Source organism: Ambystoma mexicanum, chromosome 7q, assembly GCF_040938575.1.
Source record: "Ambystoma mexicanum isolate Mex_15411 chromosome 7q, UKY_AmexF1_1, whole genome shotgun sequence".
Taxonomy (NCBI): Eukaryota; Metazoa; Chordata; class Amphibia; order Caudata; family Ambystomatidae; genus Ambystoma; species Ambystoma mexicanum.
In genome coordinates, this window is record NC_090941.1 from 487,300,896 (window position 1) to 487,321,219 (window position 20,324).

General features: G+C 46.0%; 1 protein-coding gene across 1 annotated transcript in view; it reads left to right on the forward strand.

Moving 5' to 3' along the window:
* KPNA3 (karyopherin subunit alpha 3) overlaps positions 1-20,324 on the forward strand; it is a 1,475,105-nt gene that overhangs the window by 377,558 nt on the left and 1,077,223 nt on the right. Inside the window, exon 7 of the mRNA XM_069640670.1 lies at positions 14,603-14,688. Within this exon, the coding sequence (XP_069496771.1) occupies positions 14,603-14,688 (86 nt within the window). The remainder of the gene's footprint in view (positions 1-14,602; positions 14,689-20,324) is intronic.

Genomic DNA, 20,324 nt, shown 5'->3' on the forward strand with positions numbered 1-20,324 from the left:
TTCAGTGGTGTTATTTACTGTTGTCCAATACTTGGGCGTTCTCCCTCTAGATACCTCAAATCTAGTTGTTTTGCACTTACTGTTGTGCCTCCAATTTAGGAGTTCACATTTTGTCCAGGTGAAGTTTAGCCATGCGTTACTCTCAGATAGAAGAATTATGGAGATTGGTCATTTGCCACATCAAATAGGACTTTGTAGATAAGCCACATAGAACAACTTAGCAAATAGCCAAATCACTAACCACCCACTTCTACTGCCTCAAACTCGCCACCCAAACACTAAACACGCCCACTGGTCTAGCAAACGTATACCCTAACACAAGCAAAGTACACTTAAAACAAACTAACCCGAACACTGGACCTTACCCATAAGGACACAAGCCAGTGCCTGCAACGTACCATCTGCAAGCCAGCACACACGGATGCCATTTTCTCCTGGTTCTGGACCTATCCTATCATTCACCTATCCTGTTTGTCCCTCCACCGCTCCCCCCCCCCCCCCGTCGTCGGGCCTAGTACAGTAGTCGCCTGTCTGTTTCGCACTTCCTTCCAATCTGTTTTAGCTCTAGCACTGTCTGAAATGTCAGGCTGAGTATGATAGTTAATTTCACATTCTTGTTGTTCATGCCCAGTAAGAATGTTATTGTATTTTCCCTTGTTCCCTCCCTTTCCGTGAAGCGCTTTGGAACACATTGTGTATAGGTGCTATATAAATAAACTATGCAATTGGGAGTGGGGTAATTGTTGGGGGTCAACCTCTTCGGCCTTGCGCCCAATTTATTCGTGGGTATGTATAAAAGGACCAATTATTCAACAAACAAGTGGTCATATGGGCCAGATATATCTATGGCCTTCTGATTTGGAATGGCAGAGCCCAGGATTTAGAGTACTTCAGAGTCAGAATGAACTGGGTGTAGAATTTACAGGTCAAAGTAGCTATTCGAAAATAAATGTTTTGGACTTAACAATGTACGTCGGAGACAGAGTACTCTACACATAAAGCTATCGGAAAGAAACCAAGGTGAATTCGACACTCCATGCAACTAGTTGCCATCACAAATCAGTAAAATGGAATGTACCAACAGGCAAATTTGTTAGAGCTAGAAGAAATTGCAAGGATCCACAAACGCTGGTCAAAGAGTGTGATCTACTTTATAGTAGATTCAAAGAAAGGAGATATTCAAGAAGCTGTATCCCCAAAGCTTTGACGGGCCGAGAACATGACTAGAGAATGCATCGGGGGTATAAGACGGTATGCACTCCGACAACGGTACCGAATGTATCCTTGAACTGAAGAGGTAGCAGGAGATTTGCAGACCCCATCGAACATCGAAGAGCTGTAAAGAAAATCTGACGGGTGCAAAGTGATGTCATAAGGAGAAAAGACAATGTTGTACCGAAACGATATGGGGATGCATACGTAATGAAGACTTAACTAAAGAAACACGAGTAAGCCTACATACAAGTGAGAAGACACCATATATGCACAGAAAAGTAATCCGATGTGTAGTAAATCTATGAAGAAACGCAAGATAGATGAGTCACATAGAAGCTTGCTGCAGTAGAAACTATAACACTGGTAAAGTGACCATGTTGAAAAGATGGACGTCGGCTCTAAATAATAGTAAGCGAAAAGCTTGAATTAGAGAAACCAGGGTTGCAGAGCTGACAGATACTGAAACTGAATTTGTGCATGAACAAAGAATAGCTGTTGGCCAAAGATCAATTATTTCACAGCAAGAAGCGATTGCAGAGGTACAAAGGGAGTCAACGAGGATGAGCAATATGTGCAGGACATATGTCTTGGATTAAATGAGTGTACATTTGCAAATGCTAAGTATTGAACAATTAAGTATGTAGAAAGTATATGTGCGACGGAGCAACCAAATCTACGGAGGCCAAAGAGCCAATAGAAAGGCGAGATGGACAAAATCATGGTCTCTACACACCGGGTGCAAGACAAGAAAACAAGGCCTGTTCATAAGCCTCAGACAAAGATAACGATGTACCTTAATGCACCTAAATTCTACAGGGAAGAGAACATTCAGCAAGGTCAAGTAAAAAGTAGTCATGGCTGAAGAGATGGTAGACTAATTTAGCAAGTGCGCAGTAGTCTGACAGTTTTCTGCACCTGGGTTTCATTTTGCTTACGTGCTTCTGACGAGCCGAATGTCCAAGGTTGGTAGAGAATGCCAACCAATCACGAGGGCCTATACAATGGTGAGCATACATTGTTGCGAGGGCCAATTTGGTGTTATGCTGCTATAATCTGCATTATACTTAGAGGGCGGTTCAAGGTATGCTTGCCAGATGAGGGGCAACCAGTTTTCCTACTAACACCTAAACGATATATAGGTGTTTATGTTCCCTTAACCAATCCCTCCACCCAATAGCTTTTACTATTTTCCACGAAGGATGACCTAGCTGATGCACATAGAGGTATAAAGCCTGTGTGTAACCGAAGTATAACAGTGTTTTGGCTACGATTTGTTAGCCACGTTTCCTTACTTTATTGAACTGATGGTATTTTGCCATATTCTTGGAGTCTGTCCGGTTATTTGGGTCGTATAATTTTTTATGATCTCATTCTGCGCATTAGAATGCGCAAAGGTGCTATTGCACAATTTAGATACTTCGGAATACAAATACAACACACCCTGGCTGAGATGTTACACTATAACGCAGGTAGAGCTGTTACTGGCATAGATGATGAAATACATTTTTGGAAAAAAATTCTGGGGTCTAAAATGGTGGTCCTTCCAAGACTCCTATACATGTTCGTAAATCTAGCTTTCATGGTTAATCCACCTTTTTATAATTTGCTGGATAGTAAAATTGCAGAATGTCTATGGGCAGGGGTAGAACGCTTGTAGCGCTATCTACAGTACGCAGGAAATGCCAAGATGGCGGGCTCAAGCTCCCAGATTATGAATTATACCTTCTAGCTGCGCAGTTGCAATTCTTAATTACTTGTAACCAGTTACAAGGTTCAGGAGACTGTAAGCTGTTGGGGTGGGGGGGGCCCCCTTACATAGGATCTGGTCAGGTGGGCAGGTATGGGTCCTCATGTATAGTAAAGGTAGTTCAACAAGTATGTATGAATGCATGTATGTATTATGTTACGGTTGAAGAGGCATATAGTTCAGATATCGCTCTAAGAGCAATTAAGAAACTAGAATGAACTAAGGATATTCCTCATTAATGTCCAAAATTTCAACAAGACAGCACTGATTTATTATTTTGGCACATATTGTGGTGATGTCCAGTTATAAAGGTCTTCTGCTGCATATGAGGGGGAAAAGTAAACTAGTGAAGGGTAACTTTGATTGTGTTCCTAAAATATGCCTGCTAGGTTTGTTCTTGGACAACCCAAGAAGAAATATATGAACAACATTGCTGGATTCCTTGTGGTGTTGGCTAATGGAGAATGGCGATTTCACGGAAATGTCGGAAGGGCCCATTAATAATGCAGTGGCTCCAGGACTGGAAGAAGTGGGTTGCCGCTGAACACTAGGTGCTAAATGAGAGTAATGAGAAGTGGAGCAATGGAGTAGGTGTTGCTTTTGAATAACTTTCATCCTCTCCTAATGACAAACCAACCACTGTGATCAACAAATGTCATCTGGTATATTTTGGTAGTGCTACTTCATCCCTTGTATTTTGTAAATGTATAATGAAGACTTGTTGTATTGGGAATAAATTCTCTTTTGTTGGCATAGCCTGTGTCTGTGGAGAGCATCTTGCATTTGACTATTAGAAATGGTATGCGACACATTATATAGGATATTGAAAGCAAAATTCAAGTTGAGACTGATTTTGTCGGGAAGGTGGGTGTGACATGGAATGTTGGCAATTTGTTATGATCCACATTTGATAATCAAAGATTAAAAAGAAACACTAAACCTATTTTATAGCATCTAGTCTCCACCCGGATTGCGTTCTGTTTACAGAAATCTGGTTGTGGGGAATGCAGGGTATGTATCCACAGCTAGATTTCCTTTGGTTATGAAAGATATCAATGCAACTCTTATGATAATTTGATGGCTTTACAACTCAGTACATGAGGAAAGCACACCTGTTCAGTTTTCATTTAAAGATGCTGGTCTTTTTATGTTGTACACTTATTTTTCTACTGAAATGTTTGACTTGTTTGCCTAAGTAGTCAAAGTGTATGTGTGTATATACATATTTCTGAGGCTTTTGGATCGGCTTATATCACATGCTATGCATAGGCTGAAATCTAGTGTATGTCGCAGAGTATTACATGACTTGTTTTCGAAACTCGGTGACGTTGACTAGGTGTGTCACTAATACTATCCCTAGTGTGACGTCTATTGTACCCATGGTCCTTCACGCATCAAGGTCCCTCACATTGTTTCTTCCTGCCATCGTAGTCATACGCTAGTTTGCAGAGTTCTTCAGGCTGATGCCTTTGATTAGAGAAAGTGTATCTTAGACTTTCTTACTATTCTTTCGATAACTGCCCATCGCCCGCCTCAAGATATTCTACCGCAGAGTTCGATGGACAGAGCCATTGACCGAACAATCTCCTCGACGGACAGTGACCATAGCCTACACAGGCCTTGGCCCGTGACAGTAGGGGAAGTGGGGGGGGGGCGGGGGCACACTTCTCCTTTTAGAGAATGCCTAATCTTTTCCCCTAATTTCCTTCTCTTCGCTGTGCTGCCATTTCCATTAACCATGGAAATAACACCTTTTAAGTTTTGCCTCTCCTGTAATGGGAAGAACCCTGTGTAGACACAGGGTGTGTAACCACTGTCTCCCACGGGATCACCCCTAAAAGAGCTGCAAGTCTTGCAAGCTCTTTCGACCCAAGACATTAACGGACCGCAGAACTAAACTCTGGGTTGCCCGCGCCATGCGGGCCGAGGCCTCCATTGATGTGGAGAGCTTCCAGTGATGGCAGCGTTGGTGTCGTAAGTGACTCTGAGGGCGAACTGGATTCAACAGACGCCCACATGAGAGCCCCTGACTCCATTAAGCAGCCCGGTGGTCCTGTTACGGAGACTAAACCCGGCGACTCAAGCATGCACACTACACCAAGCACACATCCCATGGCCCACCGTCGACCACGCTGTCTACTGTTGAAAACCATGCAGTGTCAGAGGAAAGGTCCTCCAACATCCCTGTCCTCTGGGCCATTGTGCTAGCCACATGACAGGCTTCTGAAACAACCCCTCAAGTCCATTTCTGACACCGTGCATGCAACACACCCTTTTGTACGCCAAAAGGCATTTGTTGAAAGGCGCTTTGACCTCTTCCACTACCTCAAAAAATGAGAACTCATTAAACAAAACACGTCCCCGGCCCTCTTCTAAAATCCAAGATGTCGAAATCCTCTAAAAATTACTCTGCTACCATCTAAGCCCTCCACCGCCCAAGATAGTGTCCCCCTCGAAATCCAAGCACACCCCTACACCCTCAGACACCCTTTCAGGGACCATGCACCACAAGGAGCCTACACTGTTAGAGGACACTCCTACCTCCGTATTCACAAAGTAATCTGAGTGGACCCCAGAAAGCTTTGATAGGGTCATGAGGAAGATGTCCTCTTTTGTAGACTTTATGGACCATCAGCCGACATAACTGTTTAGTCTTAAGGTCCCATAGCACACAGCTAGGGATCAACCAGCATCCGAGAGGGCACGCCTGGACACTGTTCAGCTCAGCACCTTCACCCAGAGCCAGGCTACCCCTTGAATGGCTCTCACCTCTCAGGACTGATATTTTGTTGACACCTCAGGTTCACTTGACCATGGCTCTCAAGGAGTTCAAGGGGACAAGTATCAGGACCAGGATGACCAATTTTACGATGATGGCGACGTCTGCGCCATTTAGTCACCAGACCATCAAGATCAACCAGCTCCTATACAATGACTGCTCCTCAAGGCCGCAGAACATTTCAGCATAAACACCCAGTTGGTCTGAGTAGATAAGGACTTTTAAATGACATCCAAATTAAAGGCACATAATATTGGAGGAAGTAAAAGCCCTACTGGAGAAAGAAGCCCAAGAGTTTGTCCCAGCAAACCAGGTTAACAAGGATATTTATTCAACGTACATGCCTAAGAAAGACCTAACAATGCGCCCGGTACTAGACATGCAACCATCAAACATGTCATGCAAAATGTTGGTGGCTTGACATACAACACTTCAGGAAGTCCTACCCCTTCTAAAGCACAGGGACTACATGGCAACATTGAAATATGAAAGTATGCATCTTTCATATCCAATGTTCCCAGCGCACAGAAAATAACTGCGCTTCCAAATAGTGCAAGAATACTACCAGTTCAGGGAGGTCCCCTTCGGCATAGCCTCAGCTCCAAGGGTGTTCACAAAGGTGCTAGCAGTAGTGGCAGCGCACCTACAAAGAGTCCATTCCAGTGTACCCTTATCTAGACGACTGGCTGATAACAAAGGAGACCCTTCAAATTTGCAAATTCAACACCCAGAGAACTATCCGCCTTCTAGTCCAATTAGGTTTCTCCATCAACGAGAAAGTCGTGTCTCATATCCAGTCAAAACAATTCCTGGGTGTAATTATAAAGACATGGGAAGGTCTGGTCTTACCCTCAAACGAAAAGGTTCAGAACAAGATGCTACTGAGACCTCAATAGCTAGCTGGCCGCCAGATACCTGTACGCAAAACAATGCGCCTGATTGGGATGGGGGCCCTCTCATTCATCTACTGAGTTCCACGCGTGAGGCTGCGCAAGCGCCCAATGCAAAAGTGGTTAGCAAAACAATGGTCTCTGGCAAGCAGACAATGGGACGATTTAGTGGTTGTTTTGAAAAGCCTGGTATAAGCTATTCGCTGGTTGTCCAAGGACGATGTATTGAAAAGAAAACCCTTATGCAATCTACTGACTCAGGCGATACTAACAACTGATGCCTCACTCTCAGGGTGGTGAGCCCATTTCCTGCAACACACAGCTAATTGTCAGTGGACACAACACAGCGCATAACCACATCAACCTTCTAGAACATCTAGCAGTTCTCAAGGCTCTGCAATCTTTTCAGTAGCATCTACTAGGTCAGTGTAAGTCCTCAACGACAGCACCACTGCCATGTTCTACCTAAACAAGCAGGGATGCACCCACTCTCCAAGTCTGTCCCAAAATATTTGGAAGTGGGCACTCAAGTGGAACATGTTCCTAATCTCTCAACACATTCCAGAGGAACTCGATGCTCTAGCAGACTCTAAGGAGAAATCCTCTTCCAGAAGAACACAGATATTCTAGACAATCTTTCCCTGTAGTGTTATCCCCCTTTAGACTTGTTCACCACAAGACACAACAAACAATGGCTAGACTTCCCGTTCAGGTTTCCCCCAACCAAAGTGACAGGGTATCGCCCTATGGATGAGTTGGTCAGGGAAATGTGTGTACGCCCCCCCCCTCAACCGCAGACACCACTCCTCAGCAGAATAGTGCACAATAGGAACAACCTTTCGCTAATCCTGATGGTTCCAATGCAATGTGGGCAAGACAACCATGACGCCTGCTCAAACTGCAAACCAATCCAACTCCCGTGCCCCTACAATATTCCATCGGCACTTAACTTCCCCAAAGGTGTATGGATATCCTAAGGGAAGCACGGAAACCCACCACCAGACACTGTTCAACAAGTGGAAGAGATTTGTAATATGGTGCCAATCCCTAAACCCAATGGAATGTTCCCCATCCAACAATTCTAAACTACTTGCTTCACCTACTAGACTCTGGCCTAGTATTTAACTCCAAAGTACACTGTGTGGCTCTGTCCGTGTACTCCACAAAACAAGGTGTTGTGGTGGAGGCTTTAATGGAGGGTGTAAAAAGACTATACCCTCCCATTTTTAACCTTCCACCGGGTTGGGACCTTAATGTTATGCTCTCAAAGGTCATGGGTGTGCCATTCGAGCCTAGGCACAAAGCCAGCCTAAAACACTTGACCTGCAAGACTGCCTTTCCAGTAACCATTGCCTCCATTAGATGGGTTAGTGAGCTACAGGCACAAGTACAAGATCCTTTCTTTATAATCCACAAGGACAAGATGGTCCTTGGAACACATCCTAGATTTTCACCTAAATTCATATTCAAGTTCCATGTCAACCAATTAATTGAACTACCTGCTTTTTTCAAACTCCCTCTAACTCGGCTGAAAGGAACCTCCATAAATTAGATGTAAGAAGGGCGGTCTTGTACTGTGAAAAATAAGACTAAGCCTATAAGGAAAACATACAAACTGTTTCCATAGCAACTGGCCGTGAAGGGGATCACATTTGAACGAATGCGATCTCCAGATGGATACTTAAGTGTATACAATTATGCTATTCATACTCTCCCGTCCCCTGTCCTCCACACTGCATGGAGCGTTCCTTCCAAGGGACAGGAGACGGAACCTTTTTCACCAGAAAAAACCTTCTTCCTCTTTAAATTTAGAGGTGCGCAGGGGTGCAGCCCTGGGAGCATGCGCTGCCCTGACTCTGCCTACCGTCGCCACACCTCAGTCCCCTTTTCAGAGTCTACAGGAACCAACCAATTCACCAGCACTCCTGGGTTTGTAATTCCATGCGTGGATACTTTCTTCTTTGTCTTTCTTCTCATTCAGGTACTCAGTCCACGGGTGTCGCGCTCCTCCGCAGCACATCTTGACTTCCACAGGGTTCAGCAGGTGTCATCCTGCAACGGGTCTCTCACCTAGCGGGCCTAGGCCAGAGGAGCAGGGTAGGCCTCGCGATCCACACTCAAGAGTCTTGGAGGAGGCTGTGCCCGCCGAGCCACACGATGCAGGCACGTGGCAGGCAGCTCGACAACATGGCCGCCACGCCAGACATCCGCACCTGTCTGATGCCATTGCAGGAGTTCAGTGAACGAGTGTCAAGGTGGGACTGTCCTCAACCAGTTACATGGCCTACAGCCTATCGTTCATTTGCGCAGGGCAGGTTCCCACCCCGTCCTTACGGGCAGGGTATGCAGCGGCTCCAGTAGCCTCCCACTACCCTGTCGGTATCCCCTAGCACCTCTCTGGCTTGTGAAGAAGGGTTCTTCGAGAGGTTCCTCAGGCTCATGACGTCGCCTCGGATGGGGGTTCTCCTCGGGGACGTGCTCCCTACGATGCTACCGGCATCAAAGGCTCCTCTTCCGGTGCCCGCGGCCCCAACGCAGCCTCTGCCTTCGGCTCCCCAGCCGATTCCTCAGGCAGTTCTGTACCAGCCTCAGGCTCCGGTCCCCGTACTCCAGCCTCCGGTGCCCGCTACTCCTCCACCTACGCAGGATCCTCCTGACCCACAGGATGCGGATGAGAAGGAGGATCCTGACACGCCATCCTCAGCCAGGCCCCCCACAAACGTCTTGCAGGGCTGGCGAGTACCTGGGCCTACCCCAAACCGAGGCTGATCAGCCAGAACCCCCTCTGCTGGCTGAAGTCCTCACACGATGCCCTTCTGCCCAAATGGGAATTCCACTGCAGACCGATGTAGTCTCCCTGGCCAAAAAGGGTTTGCTCAAGCCCTACCCTGTCCAGCCGGTCATTCGACGCCTGGACGGCAAGTACAGGCAGATGGAGGGGGATACACTCTTGCTGTCGGCCCATTCTCAGCTGGCACTCCCCTGTGATTGAGGCTTGGAGTATAGTGTTGCTGCAGCAGTCGGCCTCAGCCGCCTCCATGGCGACACTACTAGGCAAGGAGGAGAAGATCTTGGAGGCGTACATGAAGCTGTATTCCAACGCGTCCTTACATCTTCGTCCAGCCAACAGCATGCTGGCGGCTGCTAACCAAAGGTTATGGCGGGAAATTGCAGACTTCCTCCCGGGACTCCCTACGCAGAGCCAATCAAGTTTCAAGGCGGGACTGGCTGAGGCCAAGCTGGTGGCGCAGGACCTCATGGAATCCACCGTGACCCATATTGACATCTCTGGCTGTGCCATCTGTATCGCCATGTACATGAGGATAGCATGGCTCCGGGCGTCGAAATTCAACCCGGATGTCCAGGAACGGATATTGGATCTGCCTTTCGGGGTGGGGGGGGGCTCTTCCACTCCACAACGGACAAGGAGCTGGACAAAAAGAAACGGCTCACAAACGGCCAAGTCTTTATCCATCTTGACAAAGACCATGCCCAAGTATCACAGCAGCGCTCCGGCAGGGGATGTACGGACAGAGGGTTCCACAGCTTCCAGGAACAGAGATCCAGGCAGCCTGACCGCTCGACCGTCTCAAAACGTGTGCAATCAACAAAAAGGGGGATGGATCTAAGGGCTTTTTTCAGTCCCCCCCCTCCTCCATGACAGCTTGAGGGAAAGCAGGCCTGACAAGCCCCTCCGGGTCCACGTGTTTCCAGTGGGGAGCAGGCTTGCTCTCCATGTACATTTCAGGTGCCAGAATTTCGCAGACCCCTGGATCCTCTCCTTAGTATCCATGGGTACCGCCTACCCATCCCAGCCTCTCCTCCCCCTCAAGTTGGGACAGCAACTCATCTAGCGGAGATCCGGTCGCTTGTAGAGAGCCAGGCAGTGGAGGATGTCCCAGCTGCCCAGCAAGGCTTGGGCTTTTACTCCAGGATTTTTGCCATTCAGAAGAACAAGGCGGGCCTGAGTTGTGCTGGACCTTTCCACCCTCAACCTTTCCTTAACTCTACAAAAATTCAAGATGGTTACGCCAGCTTTTATAGAGGAGATATTGTGCAAGGGAGACTGGATGTGCTCCCTGGATCTGAAGGACGCGTACCTACACATCCCGATTTGGCAGCCCATTGTTCTTTCCTACGGTTCAGGATCATGGGCTACCATTTCCAATACAAGGTCCTCCCTATTGGCCTCAACTCGGGCCCCCAGGATCTTTACCAGGCTCATGAATACGGTGGCTGACCACCTCAGAGCGCAGGGCCTCCACCTCTACGACTAGCTCGTCAGGACTACATCTCAGGAAGTGCTTCGTCACTCTTCCCATGCCCTTCTGAACACACTGCACGAGCTGGGCTTCTCGCTCAATCTCAAGTTGCAGGTGCAGCCCACCCAGACCGACATTCTTGGGCCTCATCTGGGACACGTGCTCCGAGAGGGTATTTCCGTCGGCGGACAAGATCTCTGCCATCAAGAGGGCCACCACTCCCTTCCTCTGCAGAGAGGTGACTTCGGCATGGTGGTACCCGCATCACCTGGGTCTTTTGGCAGCGGTCCTATTAGCCATCCAACGCACAAGATTGAGGATGAGGAGGATTCAGCTGCACTTCGGGGCTTCATGGAACGAGGAGCTGGGCTCTCAATCTGAGATGATAAACATTCCGTCCCTCCACCAGGACCTAACCTGGTGGTCCATGGACTGCAACCTACGGACGAGCAATTTTTGGCCGCAGACCACCATCACCAGACTCCTCGCTAGAGGGCTGGGGAGCCACCCTGGACGATCTTTTGGTCCACGGCACCTGGACTTGACCGGAGCAGGAATACCAAATCAATTGGTTAGAGCGGAACGCCATCTGGCTAGCGCTCAGAGTATTCCTACCACTTCTCAGGGGCAATGTTGTCCTCATCCAGACAGACAACTCGACCAGCATGTATTACGTCAACAAGCAGGGAGGCACCAGATCCCCCGCCTCTGTTCAGACTGGCAATCGGCATGTGGGAGTGTGGCCCTGGAAAACGACATCTACCGCATGGCAGTCCACCTCCCGGGTAAATCCAACCTGGAAGCGAACAGGCTCAGCAGGTTGGGAGCAGACAATTACAAGTGGCATCTAAACAACCTCGTTATTCAGGAGATTTTTTTTTTTTCTTCAACAGGTGGAGTTATCCACAGGTGGATCTCTTCGCCACCTCGCACAACAAGAGTGCCCTCAGTTTGCGACCTGGCAGGGACAGGGCCCCGGCTCCCTGGGCGAGGCATTTCGGCTTCAGTGGAACGTCATGACAGTTTACGCCTTTCCGCCCACTCCGCTGATTCAGTGATTTGCAAGATCAAGGAGTCTCACCTGCTCAACGTCATTCTTATAGCTCCATGGTGGCCGGCCAGGCCATGGTTTTCGGAGCTGCTCGGACTCTGAGAGGCCTCCGATTCACCTCTCGACGGGCCCAGCTCATTTTCTGGCACAGCAGGGGGGGCAGGGTCATCCACCCCATGCCTCAGAAACTAGCCCTCAGAGCGTGCTGCCTGATCAGATAACACAGCAGCACCTCCGCCTCTCCCAGGCTAATCTGGAAATCGTACAGGGCACAATTAGCAAGGCTACCAGGGCTCAGTATAAAAGTAAATGGACCAAGTTCTGCCACTGGGCAGACTCCAAGAAAATCGACCCACTGGCATGTACTTTGTACGATGTGCTCTCCTTCCCGGTGCACTTCGCCCACTCTGGTGTGCAGGTGGACACCTGCCGTACATACCTTGCAGCCATCGGGGCTTACTGGAACTCGGGGGTGGGGGGCAGGATCTTCTCCAATCTGATTGTCAAACATTTGACGGGGCCGCAAGGCTCTACACGCCCATCAAGAGGCCACACCCTGTGTGGGACCTTAACATAGTCTTGGGTGCCCTCGGGCACAAACCGTTTGAGCCAATGGCGTCCGCAGACATCCGGCTGGTCACCATCAAGACGGCCTTACTAGTAGGCCTCACCTCGGCTTGTAGAGTCCCCGAAATCCAGGCGCTGGTCACCTCTGAACCATATACTACCTTTCACAGGGACAAAGCCCTGCAGACAAACCCAGCATTTCTGCCCAAGGTGCCGTCTGCTTTTGACTTGAACGAGGAAATAGTCCTTCCGACGTTCTTTGCCGATCCTAAGGACGAAGCACCGAGTGCTGCACTCCCTGGATGTCAGGCGTGCCCTGAAATTCTACTTGGACAGGACCAAGGGCTTCTGCAAATCAGACGCCTTGTTTGTCACTTTCGGAGGCTCAAGACCAGGCGATCAGGCCTCCAAGGCTCCATATCTTGATGGATGGTCTTGACCATCAAAGAAGTGGGAGGGCCACCACAAGCCGCTTCCGGCCAACATGCACGCCCACGCAGTCAGGCCCAAGGCAACGGCCATCGCATTCCAGTGCCATGTCCCTTCGAAAATCATTAGCAGGGCGGCCATTTGGGCCACTCCCTCGGCTTTTCCGCAAACATTACTGTTTGGATGCCGACTCTAGATCTGATGCGGCTTTCGGACAGGCGGTTCTCGGGAACCAATTTGCTTAAGGAGGGTCTCCTTTCTACCCTGGGGCTACAATCAGTTGTAATCGCCCATACAGTATGGAAGAAAGGGGAAGGGACGTAAGAGTAATAAGTTACTCACTGTAGTGACTATCGTACGCTTAGTGCTTAGTCCCCTTTCCTCCATAGGACCCACCATCCTCCCCCCTAATACTGGTGTCATTAGGCAATGTTAAATCTATTGTCGACACGTCAATGGGGACTGAGGTGTGGCGCCAGAGGGCGGAGTCAGGACAGCACATGCTCCCTGGGCCACACCCCTGCACCTCTAAATTTAAAGGGGAAGGTTTTTTTTGGTGACAAAGTTTCCGTCTCCCGTCCTGTGGAAGGGACGCCCATGCAGTATGGAGGAAAGGGGACTAAGGACTGAGTACGTTGGTCACTACGGTGAGTAACTTGTAATTTATCAAAGACAACACTGCCTTTTACCTCAAGAGCTCACTCTACTAGAGAGCATTTTTTGGAAACTTCCCCAAGACGCTTTTTGCAAAGTAGCTACTTGGAGTTCAGTTAACAAGTTTACTCAGCACTACCTCATTTGCACACATTCTAAAGCAGATTCACAGGTGGGACAAGCGGTGCTGAAACCTCTTTGGCGCTGTACCTTCTCACAACCCACCTTCTCCAGATTCTGCTTGCTAATCTATGCATAGCATGTGATCTAAGCAGATCCACAAGCCTCAGAAGGGATAAGTTTCTTACCGTAATTGTTTTTCACATGCTTGTATCTGCTTAAATTTCACATGCGCCCACCCTTCCTACCCTCTTGGAATCGAAGGTGCATGGATGTTTCTTGCTAAATCGCTTTTTTCTGCTTTATTGCATATGTACTCACACTGCACGCAACCTCATGTCAAACAAAACAATCTGAGGGACCTTGATGCGTGAAGGAACATAGGTACAATAGACGTCACACTATGGATAGTATTACTGAAGCGCTCAGTCGACGTCCCTTTTCGAGTTTCAACAAATCCAGAATACTCAGACTAACACTAGATGACGGCCTATGCATAGCATGTGGATGCAAGCATGAGAAATACGATTACAGTAAGTAATGTATCATATTCTGTGCCAACTCTTTAATACAAGGTTTAATATGAATAGATGCTTTAGAGCATTTGTGAGCTTAGTCATTTGATTTCATACTGCCCCATAGCAGCTCGAATAGATTTGAGTTGCCATTCTGAGGTTGTTGCTTTCTCAATTTTCGGATGATATTGCTGGATGAAGCACTTGGACCACCTCTGCCAATTCATCTGCAGAAGTGAAAAAGCCCAACTATCATGAATCTACTGTTCAGCTGAAGACATGCGATAATTGTCAATTTTCCCACTGGTGTTTGCTAAAATTATTTTCTCTTGAATTCCACATTTTTTACCTACATTGTTTCATTGTTTAACAGCCCTTCGTTACAATTTGAAGCTGCATGGGCACTGACTAATATTGCATCTGGCACATCTGCTCAGACCCAAGCTGTGGTCCAGTCAAGTAAGTAACTATTGGGATGTTTATTTTAAGTAGCTGAATGACATAGAATTAAAGATTTCTAGTGTTAATTACCCAGAAGCAATAAAATTGGACTTCTATATAGAAGCCTTAATTTTAAAATGATCCTTACATTGGGGTAGATTGTCTCTATTGTTAATGAACACGAATGTAACTTCGCCAAAAGGTGACAGTTGTTCTGTGTTGGTCTGACTTTATAACCTTAATATCACTTGGGTTGGGGCAGCTTCATTTTTATTTTTTTCACAAGTGCTATTGAGTGTCCTTCAGTAAACTTTCAAGACAGTTTAAAGGAACAGGCTCACACTCTTGCGTCCAGACGCTATCCCTACTTAACAATTTGTTGTGAACCTTGCTCCGGTTGCCAACTAGGTCAGAAAACTGCACTAGTGATGCTGCATTTTGCATTTATGGAATTTAGAAATGGGTAATTCTGGTATGCAAGCCTCTTCGCTTGCCCAGGAACCCTGCTATCCTAAATCGCTGGCACCAGCAGCCCAACCAACAGTCCCTCCACCCGCCAACATAGCAATTAGGTAAGGAAAGCAGTCTTTGCATCCTTTGTTGTTTTGATCATGTATTTTTGCAGTAATCTGTCACTTTTAGCTTTTCAACCTGTAAGACCATTTTTAAGATGTGCGCCTTTTGCCTCCACATATTTTGCTTTTAAAATTAGTTTTTTCTGTAACCTTGTTTTAATCTTTTCGTATGCCTCCTGGCACAATTTCATACTGTATGTCACTTATGTCTTTGTGTTTGCCTGGTGCCAGGGTCCCTAACCTGCTTCTGACCTGCAAAGAGCCTGCATCAAATTCATGGACAAACTACATCTATCAGTTTTGTGCCGCCTTTTGAAAACAAAAAGAATCTGCTCCTTTTAAGTAGTCTTCAACATGTGAAGCCAAAAGGGGTGCAGAGGTGACTGGAATTAATCTTGAACTATCATGCTTTGGACGTAGGCTGTTTCTTTACCGGACTGTGTGCTGGTGGCTGGAGGGTATCTTGGTATTGGGGTAGAAATCCTCAAACTCAATTAATGGAGCTTTCGGAGGCTCATTCAGGTACTGGTTTCACACCATCAGGCACATATTTATCTGCTAGGCCTATCAATGTGCATGGTTTGACAACCACCAGTCCTTTGTTGCTGAATCCCCTTTTCCTACCCTATAAAGTTAGGGTTGTAACCAAGATTGTGGGAGGGGCAAGAATAAATATTTGAACCCAGGCCTTGCCCGTGCTGGTGTGGTCAGGCTCAGTCTGAACCGGCAAGTGGTACTTTTGGAACATCCATTGGCATTCAGGCACTGTTCCCTTTCATAAAACAATTTCTTGTTGTTGGAGGATTTGACGTCCTACAAAATGCCTCATTCCAATGGAGTGTGTCCTCCCAAGTATTCCACATATTCTGATCGCTCCATTCCAGTGGCGGCTCTTGATATATTTTTTTTTTTTGCGGTAGATTGGGCTGTGGGTCATTGTCAACTCTATTCATAGACTCCCTCCGTCCCCCTATTGAGGTTGACGTCATAGACTGTATAAATGGCACACGCTGCGTCTGTTCAGTTCATTTTTTCTGTGAGCAAAAAGAAAGGTGTGGATGCACTCCAAAAGTTTAAATAAGGGATAAAGATTGTGCTCAATATTTTTCGATTTCAAGGTGCAGGGGAGGAAAAGTAGCTCTGGCACAGGTCTACTACTACAAATATATGTAAATAAAAAAAGGGTCCAAAACTTTAGAGCCCTCCCGTCCCCTGCACACTGTTACTAATCTGCCATCAAACAGTTCAACAATTATTCATATACAGCTATTTTTCAATGAACGTATTTTATATATATGGCAGCCAAGAAACCGTTTTGATAAAAAAACGCAGTTATTTATTAGCTCAATGATTTCTTTAACATAAGTTTCTTAGATGCAGAAAAATAAAGGAACAATGGATTTTGTAGATGAATCAACAATTAAAATGGCTAACGCGTTTCGAGAATTCATTCTCTTCAAGGGCCAAAGTTTGAACTGAAAAGCAACAAAAATGCTGTTTTAGAAACATACATAAGGATAGTCTTAGTATTATCTCAATACATCGTTGGTGGTTAATCAAGTAATTTACAGTCCAAAGTGTTCACCGTAATCTATACATACATTTAAGAATGCCGTTGTAAAAGGTAAAATCAGTCAAGCGCACGTTCTTGTTACCTAAATGAACAACAATCTTGTGGTCCGCGTGGACCAGCACTCAAAGAAAACCAGGGGATGCTTGTGGCTAACTTAAAGTCACTAATATGTCACCCAAGGTATATCAATGTGGAGATGCTCCCGTGAGCCTAAATGGATATAATCTAACTCTGATGGCTAATGAATGATTGCTGGCAAGGAGTTGGGAAGTAACCCGTAAAATTACCAGAGTATCGATATGAGATTATCCACCATCTGGTCATATATTACTGTTTGAGCAAAAAGATGATATAAGGTACCTTAATGATAGTAAATTGTGGTTCCTTCTTTCCGTTGTAAGACAATTTAACACATTCCAGACGACAGCTGATAATCTATATTCTCGCTCTACGGGTTCCTGTTAAATCCGAAAATATACAGTAATATTTGAGGATGTCATATGTCAAACGCTAATGAAGGAGGCATATATAGGTTTATGTAAAGACATATGATAAATTGAATCTCACCTATTCAGGCCTCTAATCTTTTCCTGTATCGGATGGAGTCACTTCAGAACAGTGCGTTTATGATGTGGTGTGCAACTGAGTGATCAGGACACTGTCTTCAAGTATGGGGCACCTGCGTGCGAACTGCAGGAAAATAAGATATCCAAAGTGGACCGGTAGGGTTGTGAATGAGAGATAATCAGTAATGGTAGAAGTGAGGGGCAAATGGTTATAAACCAATAAATCACCCTTCCGAGTGAAGTAATCGTGTTGCTTGTGGTCAGTGCAAAATGCACGTAGTGTCTGCAATGGGTGCCTCAATGGTGGGGTCCATCGTGTATGGACAATGCCGTAATACTCTACAAGGATCAAAAGAGTAAAAATGTGTTAGGACGGACAGTCCCGGATGGGGCTAGTGTCCAAGAGCTAATGGAAAGCTTGAAATATCAGTGCAAAAGCACTTTTACCTGAAAAGCCGCAACAGTGGCGTGTTAGCTGTATCTCAATGTGCGCTGCAGTGCGTGGGGCAATATCAGGAGCCCCGCGGTCTGTCAGAAGATGCAGACAGCGGTCTGCGCCGAACTAGCCTGGAGGTGAAGTGCGGCGGTCGCCTAGACAACCGACAAAGCTCGAGGAGGTCTGTCTGAAAAGACCTCCATACGTTCCAGAAAAAAATGATAAAGATCAAAAACTGACTAATCAGGAAGCTGCAGTGGTAACGTTAGAAATGAAAAATGGGGAACGCCATGTTGGAGTGGTGAATACCCTATTAACCAAAAAGCAGAGTGGTTATAAGTCAATTCATACTGTTATGAAAATGATAAAGTAATTTGAATTATCTACTCCAATAGGAGGAGGCTGAAAAAGATAAGGTGATACAGTAGGGAATGTTAAATACACGTGACCCCCGAAATGTTAATGCAGTTGATCGCGAGTGTGTGAGACAATGGTCCAACTAGTGTCAAGTTTCTTCAATGTTGTGATCCCTCGTAGTTATGGTCTTAGTGCTGGTCACCACGGTTGTGTGTAAGTGCTTAGATTATACTGGTCACCACAGGTTGATACTGTCCAATTAACGTGCAGTTGATAAACGGGCACATCCTTTCCTGTATTCTATAATTTGGTGGGCTGGTTAGACAGAGCGAGGACTTCTCGTAGATTAACAGGGATTCCACCATGTACTTATGTACATTATGTTGGCTTGAGCTGACATGTCTTTAATAACTGTTGGAACATTTTTTTTCAATAAAGTACTAAGGTGGGCCGGTGAAACAAATCCCAGACTATGGTGAATTGAACAGGTGTTCCACCTCCAACTAGCATGTTGAGATTCTTTCAAGAATATGTACTCCCGTTTAAGATGAGAAATATCCCCTACCGAGGTAAGTTATATTATACTAATTGGGGTATTCACTAGTACCCAATATGAAGCACCTTAGGGAAAATTCCTCATCCAGTCCCTTCGGATTGAGGGTGTCCAGAAGACGAATCCAATATTTTTCTCTGCGGGAGAGGATCGAGTGGCAATCGCCGCCTCTGTAGGGTTTCTTCACTACTTCCAAGATTTGGAATTTGATCTGAGCTATTGAGTGGTGATGGTCTGTGAAGTGTCTGGCCAGTGGAGATGTATTATTCTTGCACCTGATATTTGATTTATGTTCATTGATTGTCTTTGACTGGTCTTGTGGTTTGACCCAATAAGTTTCCCACAGGGACATTTATCGCGTAGATAGCACCTACAGAGGTGCAAGTGGCGAAATCTTTAAGTTTATACTTCTTGAGATCTCATAGATGCAGTTGAGGAAATCTGTTGTCTTAAGTATGTTGGAATCTCTTGAATGAGTGGTTGTAGCAGTTGGTCGATGTATGTAGCCAAGGGGTCAAATACGCTGTCCGTTCCTGCAACTATGGGTCTCAGTGGTGGATCATTCTGGTCCTTATGAATTTTTGGAAGTCCGTAAAAGACTGGTGTAATGGGGTGTTGATTGAAAAGGAAATCGCAACTGCTGATCCATTCATTGGTCTGTTTCATTCACTAGTTTCTCTGACTGATCTTATCCTGATGATAGGGTCACCATCTAATCTGATATAGGTGTTACCGTCTTCCAATAGATTCACACATTTCTGTGTATACTTCGTATCCATAATCACAATGGCACCACCTTTGTCCGCTGGTTTGATGGTTAAATCTTCGTCTTTAGCGAGCGCCTCAATGTGGTCCACTTGACATTTTCTCACATTTAAAGGTGTTGTTGACCTGTAATTGATGCGCTTTAAGTCAGCTAATACCTCATTCTCAAAGAGTTTCAGGATGGAGTTCTGCGTCTGTGGATCAGTTACTTTTGGGTCTAATTTCTAGCATGTTACCTTCAGATTCCCTAGACTCAAGATTTTCATCTGAGTCAAAAAAGATTTTTAATCTATGCTTCCTCAGAAGCCTATGGAGACAGATTTTCTCCTCAAATAAAGTTGTATTCGTTGGGACAAAAGGCAGACCTCGGTTCAACATTTCAAGTTGACCACTAGTGAGGATCTTGCTAGATATATTGACAACTAAGTTTTCACTCATTTGTTCTTTCTTGTGTGGCCGTGCCCTCTCTGTGATGTCAGATTTATAAGTTCTTTTTTTAAATTCTTTGAGTTTTCAGGTTCACAATTTCTGTATCAATGGAGGTAATTGACTTTGTTAGTTCCTCTATCGTCAATAAGATCAGGTCCAAAGAACACTTATTCAAAATGCGATCCCATTTCTCTACAAATGCTTTACTTTCACTGCAGTGTCTCAAGTAAACTCTTAGACCCCTTGGGATTTTTTTAGATTTATAATATTCAACCAAGGTACTAGCATGTAGTTTTTGTGATATTTTTGCCAATTAGTTTTTCCAATTGAAATATGAAACGGTCTGGACAAACCTTGCTTTGTAAAGGCTTCAATGTCTTTAATTAGGGGCAAAATCCAC